The sequence below is a fragment of the Periplaneta americana genome, chromosome 8 (assembly GCF_040183065.1).
Source record: "Periplaneta americana isolate PAMFEO1 chromosome 8, P.americana_PAMFEO1_priV1, whole genome shotgun sequence".
Taxonomy (NCBI): domain Eukaryota; kingdom Metazoa; phylum Arthropoda; class Insecta; order Blattodea; family Blattidae; genus Periplaneta; species Periplaneta americana.
In genome coordinates this window covers 41043987-41067498 of record NC_091124.1, presented here as the reverse complement: position 1 = coordinate 41067498, position 23512 = coordinate 41043987, and the positions used below count along the sequence as shown (strand labels likewise).

Here is a 23512-nt window from a genome sequence, read left to right as displayed (position 1 = left end):
TGTAACTAACAGTCCCAAGTCCAACAGTGTACACATGGCTGTACGAGTTTGAGTCACTGTCATCCACTGAAGACTGTGGCAGTCCTGACACAGGAGGATAGTCTCTAGTAAGACACATCCTAGAAATATCAGGAACTGATTTGAAGACCTCTCTCCGTAGATCAGATCTATTTCTCCCTCTACGCCATCCTTTTCCACGCACTTTTATCAGACCACTGTCTCCAAGACGTGAGAAATGTTTAGCTAATGCAGCAACCCGCCCGTAACCTAACCGAACTTCTTCAGGCGACTTCCAACATTTAGAAGGCTGTAAATCACTATTGCTATCATTTGAGGAGTCTTCATCATCTCTGATGCTGCTAAGATCCAAGTTAAGCACGGGTGTTGCTTTATGCCTCATGTTATTATCATCGCTTTCATTTACACCAAAATCGTTCATTTTACCCCTTGTACCCGCATCCAGATCCCCCAAAAGAATGCTCTCCACATCCTTAATTATCTCCAGTTTCTCATAGTCATCACTTCTAATATTTCCTTTAATATCACAGCCTTTTCTGTCATCCATAAACTGGTCTCTACTTGTAAAATTCCTATGTCTGTTATTTGTTTTACAGTTTGCACATGGATCTGATGAATCAGAGGTGATGGTTGAGGATGGTGAACAGCAATCATTTGCACAACACGGCGATGCAGATTCATTGCAATCTCCGCTTGATATAACTGAAGACAATGAACTGTTCTCCGCTTCTGCCAACTGCTCACGCACTCTCTGTGCAGCACTACTTTCAACTATCTCACAATCACCGCTTCGCCCTCTTATGAATTTCCCGTTTAGATACTTAGTCAATGTAGGATAACCTTTCTTCTCAAATGTAGGAACCTTTAATGAAGCATTTACATCCCCGTTTTCAGTAATATTTGGTTCTGTGTTTGTTTCCGCATTACGAAACCTACCACCACAAAGCCCATCACCAACAGCCATACTAACAACTTTAAGGGTTGAATGCTCAGAGCGGGAATGAGGCACTCTTACAGTTTTACCAAAAGCACCTGTATGGGGATAGCTCGTTTGGTAAGGGGAGTGAGAAGAATAGAGAGACGGATTTGAAGGGTTCAGAAGTCCACTGGATTCGTTACTAGAGATCACACCTGATTTCTTATTCCAGTCAACAAGTCTTTCCTGATAAGAGTTTGGATGCAGTTTGTTGGCTGAAGCTGAAGAATGGAGGTTTGCTAAAGACATGCTAGGTGGCAGCTGTCCTCTCGTTTTATAGGTCGGGGTGATCAGTTGAGAGTTAGGACGGTGTCTTGTTAGAGTTGAAGCTGTTAGAAAAGTTACAGAAGAAATGTTAATAAGATGAAGTCGATAATGACAATGATGCAATCACTATTAAAAGTAACAAAGAATCAGAATTGCAAAACAAATGCGTCCATGATTTTGTTTTTACTGTCAAATTTGACACATACAGGGCGAAGTATGATAAGTAAACTTCATCCAAAGCATTTCCTACATGAAGCTTGTCCGCTAAATCTAACAGCTTGCTTTATAATGATAGTTCCTGTTAAAAATTTCCTACACACATAAAGCTTGTCAGTTCCTGAAATTCCCTACACAAAGTTCGTCACTTCCTGCTAAAAGTTGCTAGTTAGTTCCTGCAAAGTTTCTGATATGAAATTGTCAGTTCTTGCAAAGAGTTTCTTGTATAAAGCTCATCAGTTCCTGCAAATCATTTTCTACATAAAGCCTGCCACTTTCTGCAAGTAGATTTCTATAAAGAATCTGCCAATTCCTGCAGAAAGTTACCTTTGTAAAATCTGTCAGTTCCTGCAAAGAGTTTCTTGCATAATACTCATCAGGTTCTGATAATAATTTTCTATATAAAGTTTGTCAGTACCTATAAGAAGTTTTCTATACAATGCTTGTCAACTCCTGCAAAGGATTACTTTCATAAATCTTGTCACTTTCTACAAATAATTTCCTATATAATGCTTATTAAATCCTGCAAAGAGTTTCGTATACATAGATTGCAATAGTCTACCTACTTTCCTCAGATGTACACTTCTCTCACAAAAATCTAGTTATCTTCCAGTGATTGCATCATTGTCAAAGCAGATTAGTCATGAAATAATTCAAAGAATTGTTAGAGAGTTAGTTATACAACACAGCACATTCCTTCCGTTTCAGAATCTGAACAAAATCAAGTCTTAGAGAATATCTACTGTAAACATTCCATACACTAAATACAGTATAACAAAGCTCTTAAATATCTCTACTCTATTTTTATATGGCATATCGATAACTGAAGCATAGATTGATGCATATTCAAATTACTGCATGCAAATTTAACATGTTCGCAAATGGATTAATTGATCTATAAAGATGTTTCAGACTCTAAGAACAGAAAACTGACCCAGGAGAAAGCAAAAAAATCTATCTCTTTCCAATAACTCGCAGAATGGCACAGTTCCCTATCAGATGAGTAACCGGGGTTCATTACTGTGGAGAATCAAGGTGGCCAAAGCATTGCGCAAACTCAAGTCTACTCCAATTAAATCAGAAAAAAAAAAAGAACAATTAAGATATTTTCTAAAACTTTTGTTTCTTGTTTTAAGATTCTAACAACTATCCCACTACATTACTACTGTATAATATATAACAACAACAAATGGCTTTTAAGGAACCCGAAGGTTCATTGCCGCCCTCACATAAGCCCGCCATCGGTCCCTATCATGTGCAAGATTAATCCAGTCTCTATCATCATAACCCACTTCCCTCAAATCCATTTTAATAGTATCCTCCCATCTACGTCTCGGCCTCCCCAAAGGTCTTTTTCCCTCAGGCCTCCCATCTAATACTCTATATGTATTTCTGGATTCGCCCATATGTGCTACATGCCCTGCCCATCTCAAACGTCTGGATTTAATGTTCCTAATAATGTGTATAATATATAACACTGTATAATATATAACAATGTTTCAAAATGTTCTGTACTGTTTCACATTTTACATTTTATTTTAAAGTGTATTTTTGTAATTAAACCTGTAAGAGCAACTTTTACTGAACTTTAAATAATAAAAAAAAAATTGCTGATAATTCGCGACTTTCGATATTTAGCGGAAGTTCGTGCATTAATTACCGCAAATTATCGGGAGTCAACTGTACTTATATCCTTCTGGATAGGAGAAATTATGAATGAAAAACACGATAAAATGAAAGCCACAGCTGGCTGAAGTCTAATCTTTAACATACCTATATTACGTGTCTCAGCCCTCCTCTTAAAATATGACCATTTTACACTACATAATCCTTCATTTAACGTCCATTTTAAAGTACAGAAGCTATTCAACGAAGATGGGGATAATAACTGTAATTATGATTATTTATTAATATCCTTTATAGACTATCAGATACGATAGAATAACAAGTGTAAATATTCTTTTAATTCTTTAGTTATTGCCCTTTATAAGTTAGGGCTGCTATTTATATCAGAATTCTTTACTTAACATCCCTTTTAAACTGTAGAGTAGCCAGGTAGATAAGTAGATAGAGCAAAGAACTGAAAGGTCCCGAGTTAAGGGATTAGGTACAGCTTACAGCAGTAAAATTTTTGGAAATATTTAACATTTTTTTCCTCCATTACTGTATCTTGTACATTAATGAAAATTGGTAGGTGTAAAACATTGTCCTTCTGATATATGAAAATATATATATATATATATATATATATTTTTTTTTTTTTCCGAAATTAAAAATGGTGGCAGTTCACTGTGCAGTGATGAAGTGTTTTTCTCATAACCCATAAGCTTGTTGACCTTTTTCATATTCTCTCTCTTATTTTATTGCTACAACTCATGCTTACAATATCATGCTCTTTTAATTACATTCCTTAATATTTGACCATTTTTTTAAATGAATTTATTTTTTATCAATCTAGCAAAGGTAGAAAAGTGATCTTGCATCATATTGTAGATATGACATGCATAAATACACACAAAAAATTTAATCACAGAATGTTGGATAGTTTTTTAGTTATGTGGGAAATGCTTCATCACTGCACAGTGAACAGAATTTTGAAAAAAAAAAAAAAATGTAAATAATTTTCTTTAAATCGTAAAAATATATTTTATATAGCAGAAGGACAGTGTTTTACACATGCTAATTTTCATTCTTCAACAAGATACAGTAATGGAGGAAATAATGTTGAATATTTCCAAAATTTTACTGCTGTAAGTTGTACCTAACCCCTCAAATCCTGGACAATGGAGGGATTTTTCTAGTTACCCAACTTCTGGAACGGCCTTAGAGTCCACACAGCTTCCTGTCAAATTGAGTTCCATAGAGATCTATAGCTCCATGCTCACATGCACCTTCATGGCGTGTACCTTTACCTATTCGGAGACGATAATACAGTGGCCATATGATGACAAGAGGAAAGAATTTATCTATTTTAGTTTCTATGGTAATGATTATTTTCAATTATACACTATACTGGAGCAATGGTTGAATGAAAATGGCAGAAGAAATTTCATAACAGCTTTGTCCACCACAAATTCCACAGTTCCTGCTCTAAAACCCTGGTCCCATCTGGTAAGAAGCTGACAGGTGAACTACAACATCTCCCCTACAGACTAGTAACATCTTCTGACGTAGTAAGACTAAAACATGCACTCACCTCTCCCCATAACAGGCGACGGTTGTTGAAGTAACGTTGCCAACCCATGATAGATGGCACCTTGTTTAGCCACCTCCAGTGTCACTGTTGGCCCTGTTCGAACCAAGTATTCTGCTGCCCTGTTGACATACGTACTCTGTCAGTATCACTGTTGTTAAAGATTCGCATGACAATACACAACAAATACACAATATCAGTCATGTCGTACACATCCTCATCCTTTAACACTAGAAGGACTGGCATAAGGTAGCTATCTAGTATGGCCTCACTGGCTATTCTGACTGGCACTGCTCTTCGTCCATATTTTCGGACGTATCTTAAGGAGAGTTTCTTGTTATCACATGCAAAATAATGGTAAAAATAGCCTATTTTCAAGAAGTCATAAATATATACTACTATTCATCAGAGCTCTTTCATTTTTTTTAGAGATGTGTGTATACACATTAAGCTTTAAAATACAAAAAGAATGGTTACTCTAGAGCAAATCTTTAAAATTTATTTTTTTGAAAAAAAAAAAAATCGAAAAATCGAAACAGGGAATTGGGAGGAAAAATTTAAAGGTACGCAGAACGTGACTTTATAAGGGGTTGGAGGCTGTACGAAACTAAATATGTGAGCTCCAAGCCTGTTGGACACTAGTCTCACTCCGGGTTACACTGCTCCACTGAAGGAGCTCTAGAAAATTTTGAAGTGGAAAACCGAAAATGGACGTAACCTCTTGGTACCACATACGCGAGAGGGATGGTAATGTGATCAAGTGATCACGCGACGGGGCGAGGAGGAGATGGCTGGTGTTTGCCGTTAGGATTGCGGTGAAGATTGGTATAAGCCCTATGCCCATAATATTGCAGATATACGTGGTACAGTCATTAAGTTCTGACACTGACGCCTGAAGGGTAGGCACCCACAAGAATCTGGATGTCTCAGAAGATGCCGCGTGATACGGCGTACACTTAAACAGATCGACATCCTTCCTCAATATAGTCGCCGTTGGCCGCTATGCACGTCTGCCAACGTTGGTGTAGCTGCTGGAAGCACTGCTGAAAGATGTTGGCAGGAAGATGCCGTATGGCTTCTCTTGTGGCAGTCATGACCTTTCCGGCCGCATAAAAATTACGCCCACGTAGGATTGATTTCTGAGGGGAAAGAGAAAAAAAATCGCATGGTGCGAGATCAGGTGAGTACAGAGGGTGTGGCAAAACAGCGACCTGTTGCCTTGCAAGTTCCTCTTGGACAAGGATGGAGCGATGTGCAGGGGCGTTGTCGTGTAGAAACAGCCAATTCTTCCTATGCCAAAGCTCAGGACGCTTACGACGAATTGAATTGCGTAAACGGCCAAGAATCTCTTTGTAGAGGATCTTGTCTACAGTTGCACCTTGTGGGATGAATTCTATGTGAACAATTCCATTTGAATAAAAAAAACTGTTAAAGCATCACCTTGCCTTTTGACCTGTCTTGTTGCGGATTTTTCTGTCGTGGAAATAATGGCGTTTTCCAGGTGGCGGATTGTCGCTTCAGTTGCGGATCGTAAAGGAAACACCATGTTTCGTCTCCAGTTATGATCGGTTATAGCAGTTTCGCCTAATTTCTGACAGAACGTGATGTTTGCCCGTTGCTCAAACTGCAACATACTCTAGTTCCGACGCGCGCATTCAAATCACCGTCACAACAATGACCGTAGTTCTGCTTACACTATATGCACATAACTGTATGATGCTGGGACGAGAGACTAACTGACAAGGTACCATATCACGGCGCCACCTATCCGTTCTAGTGCACCACACCGCCACTATGCCCTCAGTCTCAGAACTTAATGAATGTACCACATATTAATCATTTTAGTAGGGTATCTTTTAGTATCTATGAATAGATTTCAAAAAGGCGTATGACTCGGTTAAGAGAGAAGTTTTATATGATATTCTTATTGAATTTGGTATTTCCAAGAAACTAATTCGATTAATTAAAATGTGCCTCAGTGAAACTTACAGCAGAGTCCGTATAGGCCAGTTTCTATCCGATGCTTTTCCAATTCACTGTGGGCTAAAGCAAGGAGATACACTATCACCTTTACTTTCTAACTTCGCTCTAGAATATGCCATTAGGAAAGTCCAGGATAACACAGAGGGTTTGGAATTGAACAGGCTACATCAGCTGCTTGTCTATGCGGATGACGTGAATATGTTAGGAGAAAATACACAAACTATTAGGGAAAACACGGAAATTTTACTTGAAGCAAGTAAAGCGATAGGGTTAGAAGTAAATCCCGAAAAGACTAAGTATATGATTATGTCTCGTGACCAGAATATTGTAAGAAATGGAACTATAAAAATTAGAGATTTATCCTTCGAAGAGGTGGAAAAATTCAAATATTTTGGAGCAACAGTAACAAAAAATTTAAATGACACTCGGAAGGAAATTAAACGCAGAATAAATATGGGAAATGCCTGTTATTATTCGGTTGAGAAACTTTTGTCACCTAGTCTGCTGTCAAGAAATCTTAAAGTTCGAATTTATAAAACAGTTATATTACTGGCTATTCTGTATGGCTGTGAAACTTGGACTCTCACTTTGAGAGAGGAACAGAGATTAAGGGTGTTTGAGAATAAGGTTCTTAGGAAAATATTTGGGGCTAAGAGGGATGAAGTTACAGGAGAATGGAGAAAGTTACACAACGCATAGCTGCACGCATTGTATTCTTCACCTGACATAACTAGGAACATTAAATCCAGACATTTGAGGTGGGCAGGACATGTAGCACATATGGGCGAATCCAGAAATGCATATCGTCGGTTTCTTGGTAAAAGTGACCAAGTCCAAAATGCAAAATTGTTGGGAAAAGGCATTTAAAGGTTTAATGATCCATCGAAAGATAACTGTACTTCTTTAGATGTTAGTAAAAAATTATTTTGAAGGTAAATGTGCTATATTATTAGTTTTTTTATATAAAATTATGCCTTAAATTTTCATAATGCTTGGAAGCCTTGGAATGTGACTTGGTCACTTTTACCAAGAAACCGACGATATAGAGTGTTAGTTGGGAGGCTGGAGGGGAAAAAGACCTTTGGGGATGCCGAGACGTAGATGGGAAGATAATATTAAAATGGATTTGAGGGAGGTGGGATATGATGGTAGAGACTGGATTAATCTTGCTCAGGATAGGGACCAATGGCGGGCTTATGTGAGGGCGGCAATGAACCTCCAGGTTCTTTAAAAGCCAGTAAGTAAGTAAGTAAGTATGTTTTAGTATCCATTAGCAGTAAGGGCTAAAATTTTAGTTCAATGTGTGCTACAATAAATGAACAGAGTGCACATAATCACAGGCATGTAGTGAATTTATAAAAAAAAATGTTTAAATTGAAAAATTATTTTAAGGTCAAAGATTCACTCTAGAGTAGCCAATCTTTTTGTATTTTAAAGCTTAAAGTGTGTACAAACATCACCAAAAAAATGAAAGAGTTCTCATAAATAGTATTATATTTATGACTACTTAAAGATAGGCTATTTTTACAATTATTTTGCATGCGACAACAAGGAACTTCCCTTAAACAAATTGCAAACGGTTGCCTTCCAAAGTTACCAGTGTATCGAGCCTTACGTTTTAAATACTCACCATCTTGGATTTCTGTATGAATTAATGTGAAGAAATTTTTTTCTAACTGAATCATAGTTCACACATACTCATTCCAAATGTGATTGGGTTTATTTTTATTTTTTTTATTGAGCACAAACTTTCAGGCATATTTATTAATTTATCTACTGTATTTATCTATCCATTCATTCGTTCGTTCGTTTATTCATACGTCCGTTCATTCTCTTATTTACAACATCAAGATTCGACGCACTGAGCGACATAAGCAAGATCATGTCTTTATACGTACTTTATAACTACAGGTACTTTTATGTTCATCATCATCATCATCATCATCATCATCCAATTCAGATGATTCGTTCAGAATCAGTATTCATCGCCATTTTTGCAGCTAAGTATTCACGTTAAAATTATATTCTTTCTCAAATTGACGTTATCAAAGGTTAAATAAATATTTCAGTCACCCCTCTTCTGGGAGCTAACGTCTATGTGCCATTATTATGAGTATTATGACAATAGTAGAATATAATTTACTGACCACAATAATTTTCCGACCGAAAATACTTACGAAACGATGTCTTGTTGATGTTCTGTTACCAAATGTATCGAAGAACTCTACTACTATGTTACACAACACGATATGAAGTGACTTACTTTTCTTGTGTAATTCCAACCAAACTCTGTCCATCGACCTTCAGCAGCTGATCTCCTGCTTGTAGCTGACCATCCTGGAAAACAAACAACGCAAGTCAATTATTATTATTATTATTATTATTATTATTATCATTATCATTATCATTATCATTATCATTATCATTATCATTATCATTATCATCATCATCATTATTATTATTATTATTAATTATTATTATTACTACTTTTTTTTTTAAGAAATGCAAACTGAAGAATAACAGTAACCGAAAAAGAAACACATTCTTAAGAAAATAATTAGGAAAATTATGATGCCAACCAATATCTTGTGAATGATTTGGCAGTGCCTAAAGTTGTTTTCCATTTCAAGTTTTTTTTAATTTATTTTTTTATTTAGTGTATCCCATAGATCTTTCATGAGCATTGTAGTTTTGAGATGTAAAACAAGTCAGAAGTTGCAAATCTAGTCTTTCAGGTAAAGCTCCCTGTAAAGCAGATTTGAATAATTTCATGGGAAAAATTGTTCCGGGGCCGGGAGTGGGTCTCTGGCGTTTCGTCAGCCCACGCGAGCTGTGTGGATATAAAGGGAAAAGTTGAGACGGTGTCGGGTGGAGTTCCCGGGTAGCTCAGTTGGCAGAGCGCTGGTACGTTCAACCAGAGGTCCCGGGATCGATACCCGGCCCCGGAACAATTTTTCTCTTGAAATTATTCAAGTCAGAAGTTATACAAAAATATATAATCCGTAGCAAGTAGATTAATTTAATTTACAAGGATAAACAATTCAACATTTGAGTAGAAGATATGGGTATGGAGAAATTTACTAATTCTGTGGGATAAACGAAAAAGTGATAAGTTACAATAGTAGAAATGTTCGTGAGAAATGCAATGAGACAAAGCAACACAGTGGTTGAAAATTCCTGCTGCAGACCAAATAAAAACATTGCGTCTTTAATCTTTTGTCATAGTCAATAACAACTGACATGAAGACGTGAAAATTCCTCACTTATGTTCAATGATATCGCAATATACAGTTCACAGCTGACTCAGATCTATTTAAACTGACTTAAGGGGGTTCGGAATCGCCTATCTCCACAATGTTAAATTTCACCAAGTTTATGACCCATTTTCTCAGAAACCTTCATATGTAGAAAGATGAAACTTTTGTCACATATTACTGGAAGCCTGTTCATGATTTAGACATAAGTACTTTTAGTTAGTATAAAAACTTTACAAACTAAAAATGTTTATTATGAAATTGAATTTTGGAAAGAGAAAAGTTTTTTTTTTTTTTTTTTTAAACATACAAACATTTCCCTGTGTTAAAACTAGGAAATACTTTTGGAGAACACGTGGTAAAAATTTGAGCTTTGTATCTTAGGTAGAAGCTGGGATGTTGAGTCATATGTTTAAAAAATGTAATGTCTGGGAAACTTCAGTTGACAAGAAACATCAATTGACAGGTACAATATAAATAAAAAAGATAAAAAAAAAAGACTTTCCATTTTCAAAACAATAACTGTTATATATCACTGGAATCCCTGAAGTCCGCATTGAGGTTTTTTCCGGGGTTTTCCCTCAACTCAAGATGAGCAAATGCTGGGTAACTTTCGGTGCTGGACCCTGGACTCATTTCACCGGCATTATCACCTTCATATCATTCAGACGCTAAATAACCTGAGCTGTTGATAAAGCGTCGTAAAATAACCTACTACTACTGAAGTCTGTAGAATAGGCCTACAATGAGACATCAAATAAAATTTCAAAATTTCGTAATTTTTGTGGTTCCGAACCACCTTAAGAATTACAATTACAGTGTATTTGTCTCTGCTGTAAGGTACAGAGTAACTTCACTAACAATATATAGAAAGGTTATTCAAGTATCAATAGAAACAACAATTTTATTTTATTTTTAAATCAATTTTTGTGTCCTATAGTCTGTTTTGATACGTAGGATATGTAAGTTTTCCATGATAGTATGTCTTTGAGAACAGGCTTCCAAAGAGGGTTTCAACTCGAAGTTGTGGAAGATTCCCTTACATAATTGATGATGAATGATAATAGGGTTGCCAACCCTCCTGTAATTGCTCCTAATTTTTAACAGTCTCCCGGCTCCCGTATTTTTCTTCTCTTCGAGCATTTTTCTCTCTTATTTTTGCAATGTAAAAATCATTATTCTAAACATTTGATTTTGTCGTGAATGATGGTTGTTTATGTGATGATTTTTTTTGTTCAAGACATACATTGAAATATGCAGTCCTTTCGGAAGGTAATGCTTGCAGGAAATGGGTTTTAGTGCTCACTTGTTTAAAATCAAACGATATTAATATTATAATTTTGGAAAAACTGGCTAGTTTTGTTCTATGCATACCAAGTAGTAAGGCTCTTACAAAGAGGATGTTTTATCTCATAAACTGAACAGATGTTCGAAACAGGAATAACGACACATGTAATAAAATCAGAGCTGTAAACTGCATTTGACTTCACTATTACGCGAGACAAGAAGTTTCAAAATACTCTTAATTTAAGTCTACCTGTCAAAGAGTAGAATAAAGGTGCTCTTTAGTACCCTGACCTGAATAATTTGCCAAGTTTCTGTGTGAAATTTTACTGATTTCTTAACCTCCCGTATTTTCTTCAAAAAAAGTTGGCAACCCTAAATGATAATGACGATGAATAATGTAAAATAAAGTCTCTAGTAACGCGGAGATATGAATGCAAGCATGCCGTCGATACAGACAATAGGTTCTCTGTTAAGCGGCCTTCAGTACTCTTTTAAATCAGAGTACTGTAATTTCAAAACCAGTTTCAACTTACGGCATCCGCAGCTCCGCCTTTCACCACAGACTTGATGTAAATGCCCAAGCGGTCCTGTCCAGCACCCTGCAAATATAAAATAATACATTTAATTAAATAAAGTAAATTGCACATCACAAACAATTATAGCTACGGTCAAAATCAATACGCAAAGTGGCATTTCTTGACAGTCATGTCTTCTTTTTAACCTCATTTCCTACAGACTTGCGATCCAATATGGTGTAGGGGAGGGTATATAATTATGGACCAACACTGAACAGGCACACATTGCGGACATTCCTGGTCAGCACGGTACAGTGCCAACGCTGAGACAACACAGGACATTACCATCACAAGGGACAAACACCCAATCCCGTGTACGGAAGATAAATCACTTCCATGCCCACGCCGGGAATCGAACCACAGACCACTTGGCTGGAAAGCGAACACGCTATCCAAACAGCCGTAACTGCGGACTATTGTACTGTATTCATATACGCCTCTTCCTATAAAAAAAAAATATATATATTGACTTTTTTATCAGATTTATTAACAAGTCGCCATTTGGTTTACGGTAATATGTAGCAATCATATTAGTGCCGGTACTTCTTGAGGCTTACGTAAAGATGCGAACGTTGCTCATACCAGTTTCTGTAATGTGTTTAATTTAGAACTACAACAATTCAATACTGTCTACTCCCTCTGCGCTGCTCCAAAGCAAGTTCTACCGTTTGCTCTCCATTCACGTGTCTAAACGCTGTTTGAATACCGGTAGCGCAATGGAAAAAAAAAATGTCGATAGTTGCATAGTTTCACTATGCTGCATATTTTTTTAGGAGAACAAGGAGAATAGAGGATATGAGGACTGTAAGGAGAACAAGAAGACGAGGAGAAAAAGGGGAATGCAAGGAGAACGAGGGAAAGGCAATGAGAACAAGAGGAATGCAAGGAGAACGAGGGGAATGCAATAAGAACAAAGGGAATGCAATGAGAAACAGGGGAATGCAATGAGAAACAGGGGAATGCAAGGAGAACGAGGGAAAGGCAATGAGAACAAGGGGAATGGAAGGAGAACGAGGGGAATGCAATAAGAACAAAGGGAATGCAATGAGAAACAGGGGAATGCAAGGAGAACGAGGGGAATGCAATAAGAACAAAGGGAATGCAATGAGAAACAGGGAAAGGCAATGAGAACAAGGGGAATGCAAGGAGAACGAGGGGAATGCAATAAGAACAAAGGGAATGCAATGAGAAACAGGGGAATGCAAGGAGAACGAGGGGAATGCAATAAGAACAAAGGGAATGCAGTGAGAAACAGGGGAATGCAAGGAGAACGAGGGAAAGGCAATGAGAACAAGGGGAATGCAAGGAGAACTAGGGGAATGCAATAAGAACAAAGGGAATGCAATGAGAAACAGGGGAATGCAATGAGAAACAGGGGAATGCAATGAGAAACAGGGGAATGCAAGGAGAACGAGGGAAAGGCAATGAGAACAAGGGGAATGCAAGGAGAACGAGGGGAATGCAATAAGAACAAAGGGAATGCAATGAGAAACAGGGGAATGCAAGGAGAACGAGGGAAAGGCAATGAGAACAAGGGGAATGCAAGGAGAACGAGGGGAATGCAATAAGAACAAAGGGAATGCAATGAGAAACAGGGGAATGCAAGGAGAACGAGGGGAATGCAATAAGAACAAAGGGAATGCAATGAGAAACAGGGGAATGCAAGGAGAACGAGGGAAAGGCAATGAGAACAAGGGGAATGCAAGGAGAACGAGGGGAATGCAATAAGAACAAAGGGAATGCAATGAGAAACAGGGGAATGCAAGGAGAACGAGGGGAATGCAATAAGAACAAAGGGAATGCAGTGAGAAACAGGGGAATGCAAGGAGAACGAGGGAAAGGCAATGAGAACAAGGGGAATGCAAGGAGAACGAGGGGAATGCAATAAGAACAAAGGGAATGCAATGAGAAACAGGGGAATGCAATGAGAAACAGGGGAATGCAAGGAGAACGAGGGAAAGGCAATGAGAACAAGGGGAATGCAAGGAGAACGAGGGGAATGCAATAAGAACAAAGGGAATGCAATGAGAAACAGGGGAATGCAAGGAGAACGAGGGAAAGGCAATGAGAACAAGGGGAATGCAAGGAGAACGAGGGGAATGCAATAAGAACAAAGGGAATGCAATGAGAAACAAGGGAATGCAAGGAGAACGAGGGAAAGGCAATAAGAACAAGGGGAATGCAAGGAGAACGAGGGGAATGCAATAAGAACAAAGGGAATGCAATGAGAAACAGGGGAATGCAAGGAGAACGAGGGAAAGGCAATGAGAACAAGGGGAATGTAAGGAGAACGAGGGGAATGCAATAAGAACAAAGGGAATGCAATGAGAAACAGGGGAATGCAAGGAGAACGAGGAGAATGCAATAAGAACAAAGGGAATGCAATGAGAAACAGGGGAATGCAAGGAGAACGAGGAGAATGCAATAAGAACAAAGGGAATGCAATGAGAAACAGGGGAATGCAAGGAGAACGAGTGGAATGCAATGAGAAACAGGGGAATGCAAGGAGAACGAGTGGAATGCAATAAGAACAAAGGGAATGCAATGAGAAACAGGGGAATGCAAGGAGAACGAGGAGAATGCAATAAGAACAAAGGGAATGCAATGTGAAACAGGGGAATGCAAGGAGAACGAGGGAAAGGCAATGAGAACAAGGGGAATGCTAGGAGAACGAGGGGAATGCAATAAGAACAAAGGGAATGCAATGAGAAACAGGGGAATGCAAGGAGAACGAGGAGAATGCAATAAGAACAAAGGGAATGCAATGAGAAACAGGGGAATGCAAGGAGAACGAGGGAAAGGCAATGAGAACAAGGGGAATGCAAGGAGAAACAGGGGAATGCAAGGACGAGGGGCAGGCAATGAGAACAAGAGAAATGCAAGGAGAATGAGGGAAATGCAAGGAGAACAAGAAGCCGGGAATAAAAGGGAAATGTAAGGAGAACAAGGGGAATGGAAGCAGAACGAGAGAACAAGGACAACAAGGGAAATTCAAGAACGGGAATGCAAGGAGAACGAGGGAAAGACAAAAAAGGGGGAATACAAGGAGAACAAGGGGAATAAAAGGAGAACAAAGAGGAGAACAAAGGGAATACAAGGAGAAAAGTGAACTACAGGGAGAACAAGGTGAATACAAAGAGAACAAAGGGAATACAAGGAGTACAAGGGGAATGCAAGGAGAACAAGGAGAATGGAGGTAATACAAGGAGAACGGGGCAATACAAGGAGAACAGGGGAACACAAGAAAATAAGGGAATATAGCCAGAACAAGAATATACGGAGAATTAATCGAAGACAACGCGAATAAAGTGAAGGCAAGGAGAACAAGGAGAATCGAATACAAGGAAAACAAGAGGAATATGAAATGAAAGCGAAGATAAGAGACAAGAGGGGAATATGAGGAATATAAGGAGAAGGCAAGGAAAGTAAAGAGAACAAGGGGAAACCAATACAAGGAGAATTATGAGAATGAAAGGAAAATAAGAGGAATACAAGGAGAATAAGGTTAAGACAAGGAGAACGAGGGGAATACAAGGAGAATAAGCTTAAGACAAGGAGAACGAGGGGAATACAAGGAGAATAAGAGGAATGTAGGAAAACAAAGGGAAGACAGAGAGAACAAGGTAACGGCAAGGATAACAAGGGGAATCGAATGTAAAGAGAACAAGGGAAATGCAACGAAAACAAGGGGAATATGAGAACAAAGAGAAGACAATGAGAACAAGGAGAACACACGGAGAACACAAATGAAAACAAAGAAGAGATAAGGAGAACAAGGTGAAGGCACGCAGAATAAAGAAAACGGAGAATATCAGGAGAACAAGAGAAGAGTTGCACTTTTATGTTATGGCTAATTCTCAAGTTACGCTCCCCCCCCCCATACCTAGTGAGGAAAAAGACGTAGTTGTACTTCAAAATAACTCTTTGAACAATAGTTTCATATAATCTTGTAGTAAGAGATATAAATACAGTGCAATTGGCTTAAAACATTATTAACATTATGAAAATCATGGACTACCAAAAACTGTTCTTCGTTGTAGGCGAGACCGTGGAAGACCCAAAAAACGATTGTAATAAAAAGAAATTTGAACTTTGTGAGGCAGAGCTAAATAGTCCTACGCCTACGATCTCTTTTGTTGTTGCTGCTGATAATGATGTGCTTAACACTTAAATTCGCAAAGTATCCTATAGGATACAACAGTTAATAGGCTATATGCTATAATTTTAATAGAACAATAGAGAAAAACTGGTAGGAAAATTAAAATTTCACAACACTATAATATTGTACGACATAATATAAAATATGGACATTGCGATAGTTGTTTTCTTTACAGTCTGACACGGTTTAATAAACTAGTGTGAGAAATGAAGTTTTTCCAATTTATGGGTTAAATTTTAACTATCATCTTAATAGCCTCGCGGTCACTATACTGACCGTCGTATCCGAGGTTCGCGGATTAAAATCTGCCCGAGGGCGATAAAATACTTACCATTGGTTCTTCCGAAAGGAAACTAAAGCTGTGTGGGTCCCGTGTCATACATTTGCGGCGCGTAAAAGAATTGTCCCTGAGAGGAGACTCCAGGCAAAATCTGTCAGAAATTTCTCTCTCGCGTTTAAATTCAGCCTGTGTACAGTATATTTCAATCACCCATTTATGTATTCAAATTTGTCTGAAGATAAAAATGTATTAACTGCGTCTGAATAAGACAGAATGTAAATTGTAATCGAGAGCACTTATTAATACGTTTATACGACACTAAAAATAGTTCCTCGTATATGAAAACTAGCTGATAAAATTTTCCTCTACTGAGTTTACTGCTTTACTTTTTAATAGAATCAATTTTACTTTGTAATTCGCAATGAATTCCTTCCTCCTACCGCGGATTTACGTCTTATTTTCGGAGAACAATGTCTCAATTCGACGCTGGTTAACATAATTACAGATACGTGGTGGTGCTGGTAGTAACTTGTGGGTGGAAGCAGTGTGAGCCGGTATTCAGGTATTGTATTGAAGGAACTGGCTGCAGAGGTCAAGGGCATCTACATTGTACTGCAGGAGTCCAGTGCGCTGGACCACAAACAATGCACGAGGTGACAAATCAAACGATGCAAAACGTGCATTTTCAAAAACATCTGTTAGAGACAATACTTATTATATACTTAGGGGGAAAAAAAGGAGCACGTGTTGTACTTAAGACACTTTTTCATATATAAACTACTGTCATATATTTTCTGTTGAGTTGTAGACATTTCGGCATCAAAATATCTGGGACTTCCAAGAAGAAGGGGATCATAAGTGCTGACATGACAAATTTAATCTCAGGTTTTCACAGTGATTATTTCGAGGGCTTAGTGTGAAGCTACAAAAATTGACATTTTTAGATTCCTACACAAATCGATAGCAAAACCATTCTTCTGCTTGTAAATTCATAAGAAAGCCGCTGGATTTATTACAAAAGAGAATAATTAAAATCTGTCTGATAAAGTATATTGTTACCCTACTACATTTCTTTCATTCGAATTTTAACGTTTTCAAACTGGAACAGATATATAAAATATACATTATTAACTTTCTTTCATACGAACAAGAAACATTTTTACACACAATGGCATAATTGTAATACGAGAAGGAACATATTTCATTTCACAGAATCCAAAAGTTCAACGGCTGCTAGTATGAAACATGGCTTCAACTGTGACTTAAAACTACACAACAAATTAATTTCTCAGTACCCTGTTTTAGCAAACATAAATATGATTAAATTTAAGCTTAAAATTAAACAAATTATTAAGGGAACTTAACATAGGGTTAGATAATTAATTGCTAAATATTAGTCATATACTTGTGAATTGTGATTGCGTTTTATCATACAGGCTCTTGTTTTTGTAATCTGTGTTATTTTATTCCTTATATTAATTGTTTATTTTGTCTTCTTTCTGCTTATCTAAAGTGCGGTTTCGAACTCCAGACCAAGAGCGTTTGCTCATACGGGGGCAAATTCTTTAATTTATATTTCTGTTTTGTTTAAATATTTAACATGTTCATTTTTGTTTGATATATAGGCCTATAATAGTTTTTAATGCATTTTTGTTTCTATTACATTTAATATGTAATTTTATAGTTTCTTGATTGTAATAATTATAATATAATAATAAATAAATTGTTCTAAAAAATTAAAAGAGGGCTTATCATAGGCAGCTACATCATGTATTGCAAACGATGTTCCTTCGTTTCAATACATTTGTCCACAACAATTGATCGTTGCTTGATTACTAATTATGACGTAGGAACATACTACTCATGGCTAACGAGAAAGACAGGCTTCGGCACGAATCGGAGTCACGTGGTTATCATGGTCTAGTCATGGCCATCTTGACAATCGCCTAATATAAATACATGTTCAAAGTTTTAAAAAACAAAGGAATAGCTATATTAAACCCATGTTAAATGTGCATTTATATATAAATTTGTTCAATGTTAGCCATGTTATGACTCTCGCACTGTAGCCTACGATCTCCTACAAACAAAATGTACACATAGTTATGTTATTTACTTTTATGTGCGGTTCTTCTGAACGCATTGATATAGATGATAAAGAATGAACATACCTATTTACTCATTTATTCAATCACTTATATTTATTTTGTTCATAAATTTATTTGTTTATTTACTTATTTTGTAAATTCATTTTATAAATTTATTTATTTTTATTTACTTATTTATTCGGCTAATCGTTCCTTCGTTCATTTATTTACTTATAATCATAAATCACATAAATCAATCAATTCTACCATCTATCCATTCATCCAAACTCCCTCCATCCGTCCATCTATCCTTCCATTCACCCAGCCATATATTAAACTACGTACAATAGTCTAAAATATCCATCCATATATCCAATCATCTATCTCTGCCCACGTATCCAACTGATTCATGTTAAATATAGAGAATGTATGAATTATGAAAACTGGACAAAAATCTGCCCATACTAGAGCACACGGCATCAGACATACACTCATTCCCCTTCATGGCTAACTGTTCATTACTTTAAAGAGAGCATCTTGAAAGTTGAATAGGTGAGTCATCGTCATGCAAGGCTGGGCATCCACTCGAGGAAAAGACTTTTTTTTCCTTCAGTAACAAGACAATTACTTTCAATTTCCGATTCCTGGAGTGTCGAAACAAAGAAAACGGGGGGAGGGGGAGACACTTGAACTTGGTCCAATGTAATACAACTTCCGGGAGCTGCAGCGTGAGAAATCGCGTTTACTATGATACAATGGCGTAAAAATCATAATAATTAAGCACAAGACAGTTCAGTCGTCAAGGGAGACACGAGATTTGTACTGGACAAAGAGCGAGAGCTTCAGTCTTTCTTAAAGCTCCCACCCTACCTATGCTTCATTGCATCCTATAGTATAGACTATTCAAGTCCATTGGTTACGTTTAATCTTTACATGAATACTGACGAAACTATAGCATTACAAAGTGAAGCTATGGCAGAAGTAAACAAAGAGAGAAATATATGCAGAGAAAGAAACAAAATGAGAGAAAGAAGCAAGAAACTGATAATGAAATATGAAATAAAGAAAACAGAGGAACGTAGGAGATAAATAAAGACAGATTTATAGAGAAACAGAAAACTCAAGAGAATAGGCCTATGTAAGAAAGATTTTGAGATAAAAACTAACAGGGAATTTAAGGAAATCCCAATGATTGCATCAAACGTCAAACGTCGCCTTCCAGACGAAAAGATATAACTAAAAAAAATCGATTTTAAAGATCCGCTGGTTTTTAATACAAGGCCTATGTATCTAAACTCTATTTTTTTTAGTTAGGCCTACGTCTCTTCGTCTGGCTACGATAGAGTCGAATTACAAAATAATAAAATATACATACCTAATATACGTAATTCAAAATCTCAAGGTCACTAGCCTTCTATGTGTAACGACATCCGCTGACGTACACGTTAATGCTATTAGTAGGGTTGAGTCTCTCGCTTGATGGGCACATTGCAGGGCCAACACTTTCTATAATAAGAACGAAGATGACTGCGAAATGAATCCAAAGGCGAATCGCCTCGAAGTTGCCCGATATTAGTAACAACGTTCAGAAAAGATTCCTAAACGAAATAATATTTAAAAAAAAATTGTTCCAAACGGAAACGAACCCGAACCTGCTACTTTCGTAGCCAGAATCCCTGAAAACCATTTTATAGCGATGGACTTAATTAGAGACCACCTGAGAAGAGCTAATGACGTAGTTCAAAAGTGCTTGGCATTGGAAACCAACACTCAAACAGTCTCTTTGACGACGTGTTATTTTACATTCATACAGTACATGATTTAAGACGAAAGATAAACGTCGAATACTGATGAATTTATGGTTATACGACTGTATTTATGACTACTCGTAAGTGCCTATAAAGGATATAATAGCCAATTCATGTCCATTCCATTTCCATCAACATCAAAATAAACTTATCTTCATTCTCAAAACACACTTGCATGATATAGGTAAGGCATCACACTGAGATTGTTGAGTTAAGAGAAGACGATTTGTTCGTTCAAATTTGCGGCATCAATATTAATACTAAACATGTATATGGAATGTGTTCGATTTCGTCTGTCAACATAAAATTTAATTAAAGGAATAATTGCAGAATGTTAATAAAACTTACAAGAATATTAACTATAATTTCCGACAGCCTAAGAAGCAAACTATTTAGTCCAGATTTTCTAATTCTTAGTCAATTTGTACAATAAAAACACGGAAATCTATTTATTTTTAGGAAGTTTTTTTAGTAGGTTATTTTACGACGCTTTATCAACATCTAGGTTATTTAGCGTCTGAATGAGATGAAGATGATAATGCCGGTGAAATGAGTCCGGGGTCCAACACTGAAAGTTACCCAGCATTTGCTCATATTGGGTTGAGGGAAAACCCCGGAAAAAACCTCAACCAGGTAACTTGCCCCGACCGGGAATCGAACCCGGGCCACCTGGTTTCGCGGCTAGACGTGCTAACCGTTACTCCACAGGTGTGGACTTTTAGGAAGTTAAATTAAAAATTTAATCTACATACATGTTGAAATCCTCCTGAACATTGCTGTATGTATGTGTGTATATGTATGTAAGTTTGTATGTAGAGTATGTACGGTACGTATATGATATGAACGTGTGTGTATATATATGCATCTATTTTTTTTTAGCTATTATTTAAAGACGCTGTATATACTACCGAGTCATTTAGCGTCGATATAATTCGAGATAGCGAGATGATATTTGGCGAGATGAGGTCGAGGATTCGCCACAGATTACCTGACATTCGCCTTAAGGTTGGGAAAAATCTCGCAAAAAGCCCAACCAAGTAATCAGCCCAAGCGGGAATCGAACCAATGCCCGAGCGCAACTCCTAAACAGCAGGCAATCGCGCTACCGCCTAAGTTACGTCGGTGGCTATGTATGATCATTGTTTCAAAAAATTTCGTCAGGTAGAATATTTTTTGTTAAGTTTATTTATACACGTTTTAACATATGTGGTCATATCGCGTGTTTAGGATATGTGGGTACACCAGTAGGTTGTTGTTACTACTGTTGAGTTCCTGTTTCTATTGTGTGTTGTTTCCGTTCAAGTCACTGATTATAGAATTTGATTTAAAGTGTATATGGGTGATTGAGGCGGTGATGAATCATGGTAGTCCATATCTGTGGAGTAACGGTTAGCGCGTCTGGTCGCGAAACCAGGTGGCCCGGGTTCGATTCCCGGTCGGGACAAGTTACCTGGTTGAGGTTTTTTCCGGGGTTTTCCCTCAACTCAATATGAGCAAATGCTGGGTAACTATCGGTGCTGGACCCCGGACTCATTTCATCGGCATTATCACTTTCATCTCATTCAGACGCTAAATAACTTAAGATGTTGATAAAGCGTCGTAAAATAACCTACTAAAATAAATAAATCATGGTATGTAAATTTCCAATCCGGCATTTGCCTTTGTGACTGAGGAAAACCATTTAAAACCTATATTATTTTAATGTACCGAAGTACATATGATATTTCCATGCAGATATTCTGCTTCATCATACGATAAAAGAGTAATGGAACGGAAAAAAATTCTCTCCGGCGCCGGGATTTGAACCCGGGTTTTCAGCTCTACGTGCTGATGCTTTATTCACTAAGCCACACCGGATACAACCCCGGCGTCGGACAGAATTGTCTCTGATTGAGTTCCAACTCTTGGGTTCCCTCCAGTGGCCGCCCTCTGCACTACGTCATAGATGTCTATGATGTATCCGGTGTGGCTCAGTGGATAAAGCATCAGCACGTAGAGCTGAAAACCCGGGTTGAAATCCCGGCGCCGGAGAGAATTTTTCTCCGTTCCATTACTCTTTCATCGTATGATGAAGCAGAATATCTGCATGGAAATATCATATGTACTTCGGTACATTGAAATAATATATGATATGCGTAAATCACGAAGTGATTTAAGACGGCGCCTATTCCGTCGGATCCCGGCCAACTGGTCACTCATAACGAGTGCACCTCAGCACATGTGTGGACTTCGGTCCTATGTTCATAGACATCTATGACGTAGTGCAGAGGGCGGCCACTAGAGGGAACCCAAGAGTTGGAACTTAATCAGAGACAATTCTGTCCGACGCCGGGGTTGTATCCGGTGTGGCTTAGTGGATAAAGCATCAGCACGTAGAGCTGAAAACCCGGGTTCAAATCCCGGCGCCGGAGAGAATTTTTCTCCGTTCCATTACTCTTTCATCGCATTTAAAACCTGTCAGATTGACCGGCCATGGGGTTTGAAACCGGTACCTCAAGAAATGCGAATCTCAAAGACTACCATCTGAGCCAACTCGCTCGTTATGTTTTAACTTATAATTAGAATTACTGTATCTCGTCAATTCGATAGCAATGATATCAATATTATTACTGTTATTAATAGGCGGGTTTGCACTGTCTTGTGCAGAACTGTGGTGTTCATTGGAGGGTAAGTGGACCATCTGCAGCGAACCACGCGAAAGTGAGGCAGGCATGCAGCGATCGGAGCACGATAATCGCGAAGGAAAGGGGAAAGGTCGTCCTGAATCTACAGTCACCTTGAAATGCACCCTCACTGCTTTCCTTCCCAGGTCACTGACTGCTATATGCAGTTTCTCCATTATCTGCATCAAAGATAGGATCCTATGATCAGTGCCTCATCACTCGTGAGATGACAACTGCAGGTGAGGACCGGGCAGTAAACTTTCCCAATTTACAATGTCGTATTGACTTGCCGTATTTTTCGGATTGCAGGATGCAGTTGTTTATCTAATTAAAATCCGACTCTGTCCTATATTATTTATTTATTTATTTATTTATTTATTTATTTATTTATTTATGTGTTGTTTTCTAATGCCAGGCGCTTAACAATAAAGTCATCTCTTGCACTCCAATATTTTTCAGTGATATTGTCATGGTCAACCAATGAAGCACAGATTTTGAGGTGTTCCAAATCCAATTTCTTGATTTGAATTGCACAATGGGCAGTTAGGGGACTGATATGTTCCAATTCTATGCAGGTGTTTGGCCAAACAGTCATGGCCTGTTGCCAATCTAAATGCAGCTACAGACGATTTTCGTGGTAAATCGAGAATTAACTGTGGATTATGGTGCAGAAAGTTCCATTTTTTCCCTTGAGATTGTGTTGTCAAATTTAGTTTGTTGAAGTCTAAGTATGTAGATTTAATAAA

General features: G+C 37.7%; 1 protein-coding gene across 7 annotated transcripts in view; it reads right to left on the bottom strand.

The window, feature by feature from the left end:
* Positions 1-23512, bottom strand: part of cno (adherens junction formation factor afadin) — a 552013-nt gene that overhangs the window by 39922 nt on the left and 488579 nt on the right. For 6 of the 7 annotated variants that reach the window (XR_011333387.1, XM_069832773.1, XM_069832778.1 and 3 more), the window contains 4 exons: positions 11728-11793; positions 8917-8990; positions 4674-4792; positions 1150-1323 (listed from right to left, as the gene is read on the bottom strand). Coding sequence is in view for 6 of the 7 variants with exons in the window: in XM_069832773.1 (XP_069688874.1) it covers positions 1150-1323; positions 4674-4792; positions 8917-8990; positions 11728-11793 (433 nt within the window). In the remaining variant the exon portion in view is untranslated. The remainder of the gene's footprint in view (positions 1-1149; positions 1324-4673; positions 4793-8916; positions 8991-11727; positions 11794-23512) is intronic. The other variant, XM_069832775.1, reaches the window with a different exon arrangement.